At 47.1% G+C, this 6,693-nt stretch overlaps 1 protein-coding gene across 5 annotated transcripts in view; it reads right to left on the reverse strand.

The window, feature by feature from the left end:
• The window catches only part of Dop2R (dopamine D2-like receptor), a 96,045-nt gene extending 90,109 nt beyond the window's left edge, over positions 1-5,936 (reverse strand). For 3 of the 5 annotated variants that reach the window (XM_018026283.2, XM_018026273.2, XM_018026263.2), the window contains exons 1-2: positions 4,689-5,934; positions 642-1,524 (exon numbers count right to left, since the gene is read on the reverse strand). In XM_018026283.2, coding sequence (XP_017881772.1) covers positions 642-1,286 — 645 coding nt within the window. In that variant the 5' untranslated portion in view covers positions 1,287-1,524; positions 4,689-5,934. Of the gene's footprint in view, positions 1-641; positions 1,525-1,825; positions 3,949-4,688 lie in introns of those variants that run through there. The other 2 variants (XM_026814120.1, XM_018026292.2) reach the window with 2 other exon arrangements.
• Between the last annotated feature and the right edge of the window lie 757 nt (positions 5,937-6,693).

Raw genomic sequence — 6,693 nt, forward strand, 5'->3', positions numbered from 1 at the left:
ATTGGATATTTCCTTCTATACTTTTTAGCACGTAGCTATTTATTATTAGCATTGTTCTTCCGACGTCTAATTTCTTTTTAATCATAGGAAATGCGTTTTTCTAAAATACATAAACTTTTGGGATTGACTGTATAGCCGATACATCCTTAAAACGTCTAGAACCATTGGTCAAGAAATTAAACTGAGTATAGTGAAACGATAAATGAAGAGGCAAACAATAAAGTTCACCCATTCATAGTCCTATGAAATAACGGAAAATAATGGTTCGACTTTCATGCAATTTTATTTCATACTATTTAAATGAACGAGACATTCCGGTTGGATTTATAGTCGTTTCTCAGTTCTTAATTCTCAGTTGTCAACTGTTTATTGCATATCTATGTGTTTCGTGATACATTAATAAAAATCCAGGACATATTTTTAAACGTTCTATTTCATTATTGATCAACGTTTAAAAATATATCCTCAACTTTCATTAATCATGCATCACGAAACACATTGATATGCAACAACCAGTTGACAACTACGAATTAAGAACTGAAAAACGACTATAAATTGCAGTTTCAGTCACTCTTCGGTCTATCCGTATATCGTACGACCTAAACTAGCGAAAGTGTTAACTATAGATATAGAAAACTTACCAGAACGTAGACGGCAAACGGCATGACGAGCACGGCGACGAGGAGATCGGCGACAGCCAGGCTGACGATGAAATAATTGGTGACGGTCTGGAGAGCCCGTTCCCGGACAACGGCGAGAATGACCAAGACGTTGCCGAAGAGTGTTAAGCAAGGTACGATCACGAGGATCAGAGCCCACCAGCTGTTGGTTTTCTCGTCCGTGTCGCACTCGCCAGGCCTGACGGTGTCCCCGGACCCGATCGACGAGCTGCAGTTCACGGTTCCGTTCAGACTCAAATTCGCCCCGCCGTCGTAGTAGGCCGTCAGGTTAACGAACGCGCTGTAGTTCAATCGGTTGATGTAATCGTTCAGGTCCTCGAACACGAACAGGTCCGATATGCCGGTGTAATTGTCGGGCGTCGGCGAGAAGGACGACGAGGAGAACGAGCCGACCGTCGTCGTCGACTCGTTGTACCAACCCAGCTGCTCGACGCTCAACTGGTCGGTCGGCTGGTCCCTTGAGAAAACGTCGTTGAGAACGGTCTCCTCGCGGACGGCCGCGGTGTCCTTGGTCTCGTTACCGGTCAACAGATCGGTTCGGTCCAGCCCCATGTTCCCCACGATGGACCCGACCGCCAATGGTTCACTGTTCGTCCTCGCGCCCATTTTCTACCCGGATCCGGAAATCGTCGATGCCGATCACGAGATCTTCAAACGCGATTGCACTTGTCTCGTTCCTTCGATTTCGTCCGGCATTCTCGTGGCCGTTATCTAAGCTTTCGGTTTGCTCGCGCGTCCCGGGAGCCGATAAGGGTTCCACGGGTCTGCGCACGCGAGGGACGAGGTGCTGCGGCTGCCTTCCCACCGATCACCGCGTATCATTGGAATCCCTCGCGGAGAATCTCTGTAACGGAGAACCGCCGGTCAGCGGGACTCTTATCCGCGTAACGGCGTTGTAAAATGAAAACGTAAGTTGGTTCGCGTGCCCCCGGCATCGGCTTGTATCTTAATTTTACTTCCGGTACGGTAAAGCGCGCGGCGCGACACGGAACTAGGGGTGGCTCGAACACGGCTGGAAAAAGTTTGATTAAACGTAATCATGGCCGGTAACCGCCGCGATCTAACGAGTTTCGAAAGCGCGGTTTCAAACTGAACAGTGGATTAAGCTCGGTGGAAAAATGGGGAAGGGGTTAAGAGATTATTACTTATTCGGAACAGGAGTGTCGCTAGAACGACGATAGGATCTTCATAGCTGTCGTCACGATGAACAACTTCGTCGTTATCTTTTTTATACAAGATGGAAGATCGATGAATCATGAACGAGTCGTACTGGAGCAATTTCAGAATTAAAGGAAAACTGCTCTTAAGGTCAGCAGTTACCCTCATCGCAGAAGTGAAAAGGACTCCATGGGAAGTAGAGACGGAGTGACAAATGGATAGAAATTACAAGTGTTCCTCCTGTAATGGGAAAAAAAGGGACGCAGACGTCTTGGGTCTCGGGGTCCTCCCGTGGGAAGCGCGGGATCCCTCTTAGAGACAGGAATCATCTCCTTATCCCTTCGGACCTTCCGCTTTCCCGGTTCTACATACACTTAGCGAGCCGAATCGACTCTATCGTGAGCCACTATCTTTTGAACTGTCCCGGGGTGAGTACCTACCCTACCCCCCCTGCGTGTTTCTGGAATATATACGGGTGCAATGATACGACCGCGTCTCTCCTTTATTTTATCCGAGACACACGCGTCATTTCGCCGCTTACTACGTATCCCGGCGACTTCGCGTGCCTCGTAGACATTGTAAGAAAAGTTTATCGCGGGAAACTGTTGTGTCTCGGTGGCAAATGTCAGGAAAATAATGACGACATTTTGAGTAACTCTCGTGACGCGAATATCTCAAAAGCGTATCTTGTATTCAGCGAAGATTTCTAATGATAAAGTGAAAACGACAGAGAATGACCAATTCTGGACCGGGTGGAAAATTAGTATCATTGCTCTCTGTCCTTGGGATTTATTCAGACGCGTTTTAAAATACCCGTAATTAATAGCAATGGAATGATATGCATTTTCTTTGAATGGTTCTTTCGTCGTCTGAGTAACAACGCGGTGATACCTGAATATGGAAATATGCAAAACGACGTTATAATTCTGAGTGAAGAATGCGGCGTTGAAATTTCGTCTCGCGCGACAGCTCCGGCATTTACCCGGCCGCCCGGCACCTTTTTTCATCCTCCTTCGCGTTGTCTTTATGTAATTACGCGCGTTATATTCGCCCGGCTCGCGTGTAAATCAGAAGGACACACGTTACCGCCATTAGCTTTTTCAACAGTGAAATCGTATATACAAAGGTTAATGCAGTGTAAATTTCCCACCGAGTCACGTCAGTTCCCGCGCCCCGTTCCAGTTTACTATCTGTGTACACGTATCTGCATTCAAATTTAATTCGCGATCGTAATTGTAATAATTCTCTGAAAAATTCAATCTATAAAATGCTGTTTCTTCAAACGAAACGATTTCTGTCTTCCAAATATTACGACAACTTTTTAGCATTGCTTGTACATGTCAGAGAGATCGGGAAATAGGCGAAAGTAAATATGCAGAAAATTCGTAGAGTTAATTCAAATTCGCAAGGACAAACTTACGCGAATATCGAGGAACGTATCCAATACTTATTCGCTCATGCTCCCGGCATTTTCGAGGATTATACCTGCGAAGCATTCCCGAAGGTTGCGTTTTATCCCATGGATTTCGGGTCTTTTATAAAATCGCGAACGCATGAAGAGACTCTTCGCGGATGATCCAGTGGCAGCGAGAAAAGAAACGTTCCCGTGTTCGCAATGGGAATACAATATGCAATTCATTCTGCGTAGCCGACGCGACGGTGAATTCCGTCTCGCAAGAAACGAAATCGCTGTACTTAAGATTGATCGTTCTTGCAGCCGGAGAAAGGCGTCCGGTCGCTATGTATCAACCGGTAAAAAGATGGCGACTGCGACTTAGATTAATTATCAAAATAATTGTATAATTAATTACGACACGATTAACAAGAAGTTCTGCCAAGAGCATTGCAGTAGCTTCAGATCTTTTTCACGGTTTCGTAGTAGTTCTCATTTCCACGATTGTGCGATCTTAATTAAAAATGGAATCAGTTGTAGGCGAACGACGTAGTTCGCAATGATTGTCGAAGACTCGTGTAGAATATGCAATGATTGCATGTGCAACAGGTAACACGCACTGTCTTACGTCTCGGAGCGAATGCAAATTAATCATAAATCAATAACAAACACGCACTGCCCCCAGAGATAATTAATTAATCGAAAAGAGGAGAATTAAATTTCAATCATCTTTATATTCGTCGATTTTTATTCGTTTTATTATATTTCTGGTACCGATATTAAAAACTGAATTTAATTAACAACGAGGTAAATAAATTGTGCCCGCCCGCTGCAGCATCGACGGAATACAAATGTAGAAACGAGGACTCGGGAATCGCGCGATAAAAAGGAATAAATATTACACGGATATTAATTCGAACGATTGGCTTATCAGGGATTTATAGGCGCCATTAAAATTCGAAAGCCAGTGGTACTTTCCACGGAGCGTTTAGCGTGTGTTGTTAATGCACGAGAAAACAGATATTTTGTATTCCACATGCATACCGCGATATTCACTTCCCCTTTCGCTGCCATCCCTTATTTATATCCCCTTTAATTCGAGCGTCTTTCGCTAACTAAGTCGGACCGGGTCTCGTTTCCTCTACTCGTCAAATCGCGGTTTAATTGATAGCAACTAAGCTCTATTTAGCAATTCAAATCGCGCACGCCTCCATCCTTGACACGCCTCGGCATTCCTCGGTCAATAGAATCTCGAGTAGAAAATAATAATTGACACGTTTAAGATGATCACGCGGACTGCGCCGGTGTCGAGCATTATTAAAACGTTGAATATCGCGGGACAGACTTTATCGCTGGGATCGCGACGGTCTGTGATAATAACGTGAAAGCTCGAGGTTCAACGATCGTTATTCTTATCTACCGTCTTCGTTGATTAAACGATTCGGATGGGCGCTTACCATCGATCACACCTGTCACACTTCCGTCCCGTGGCCGCGTTTATCCATGATTGTCCATCGTCGATAGTTTAACGGGACCGATTGACTAGCGCGATTGAACGCAGATCGGATCGCGTTGACGACGCGATTTCCCCCGGCTTATATCGGGGAGAGAACGCAGTCCTCCCGATTAGAGGTCCACCGGTTTAAATCAGATACCGATCCCGAGGATTTCCTCGTGCTGCCACGCGTACGTCGCCGAGCACTCCTCGTGTCTGCCCCATATTCTGCGCAAGATCCACGTATCGAGTGTATCACCGCTCGGTGTGCGTCAGGGGGATGATCCTCGGCACCGTCACCCGACCATAGGATACACGGAAGTCGTCCTAAGCCATGCCATTCACCTCCTGGCCCGCCCCCGCTACTCCCAGATCGATTCAATATTTTGCAACGAGATCAAAAACCTCCGCCCGGCTTTGTATTCAATCTAAAACGGCGGCATTGTCCCGCCTCAAGTTTATTACGTTTTCTGCCGGCTCACCCGACAGATCCTTCCCCATCGAATTCCTCGCTGAAAGCTCCGCGGAAAGCTTTGATCTACCGATTATGCGGTTCCATCGACCTGATGCGAACGTAACTGAAACACTAGGCGCTGCCGATTATATCTGAACCAGTTTGAACGACGTTGAATTTCCTAGCAGGAAACACGAAACCTTTGGATCCCCGAACGGCCGGCGCGCTCCACGTTCGACCGCGCACAAACCCCAGTCGTTATCGGGCATTCTTCTTCACCGTTCACCAGCACTTCGTGGCAACACTTTACGTCTTCCTCGATCATCGCGACCGTTTGCTCCTGTCCGGCCGCACTGCTATTGGCGCGTGTGTCAGTCAATCGCGGGACGTCAAAGCGAGCGATTCAAATTCGATTGCCTGGCGAACGCGCGTCCGTGACATTCGCGCGCGTGAGAACGATCCGCGTATCGACGGGCGTAGCGTCGACGGTGGTAATGGACCCCTGCGACGCTGGGGATACCTGTGGATTCCGCGAGGACGATCGCCGATCGAATCGCGTCGTCGCCCTTCGTCGACCTCTAACCTACGGTGACCGGGACTGACCACGTTGGCCGATGTCGGTAGACGAGGGGTGGCATCGTCGCGACCCGCGGACGCACTCTCGTCCCTTCGGTGCGCTTGTTCGAATCACGCGAGACAGCACCACTTTTGAGCCACGTTGCCGAGCGAACGCCGAGCGACTGGCTGTCTGCTCGAGTTTCCACATAGCCATGAAGCTCGCGCGTCCGTGTGCGAAAGGGGGTGTGGGTGCCAAGCTGGAGGGGAGGTCGCCCGGCGCGTACCGCGTCTCCCTCGTCTCGCCCTTCTCTCTCGCACCCGCGTCCTCCCCGACGCTTATGCGCACACGCTGCTCTCACTACCCTTGATTCGCGACTCTCACCCTCTACCCGCCCATGTTTTTCTCCTTTCTGCCCGCTCCTTAACACTTCTTTTTGTCACGAAGAACTGTGAAATTCGCTGGATCGCTCGCTCTAATGGTACTATCGAACATTCTTTTTTCAATTGAGATAACGCGCCAGTTAGAAATTAGGATTAAATACTTTCGACCCGAGTCCTCAAAAAACACAGCTACTGCGAGGATAATTAAAACGGACTGAGTTACAGATAGGGAGATAACCTGTCCAGCTGACTTGCCCTCCAGGAGTTTAATGAACTTCTAATCCCGCTTGCACTAGCATTTGTTGCTGCTCACACATTGTACTAGCAAACAGTCTAATTGTTAACTCCTCTGTATGAATTACTTCAAAACATAATCGGTTTTGCAGCTAGAATGTTAATAACAATAATACTCTTCTAATTAGAACATTCAAACGTGCATGTAGAGTAATTTAAGTAGTACAACCAGGAACTTTGATGATGACTCATTTCGTGTAGTGCAAATATTCTCATTATTAAATCCTCTCTATGTATAAATTAAACATACTCGTTTTTACAATTAAAATATTAATAAGAA

This window comes from Ceratina calcarata, unplaced genomic scaffold (assembly GCF_001652005.2).
Source record: "Ceratina calcarata isolate Rehan_Ccalc_2016 unplaced genomic scaffold, ASM165200v1 scaffold12, whole genome shotgun sequence".
Classification (NCBI taxonomy): Eukaryota; Metazoa; Arthropoda; class Insecta; order Hymenoptera; family Apidae; genus Ceratina; species Ceratina calcarata.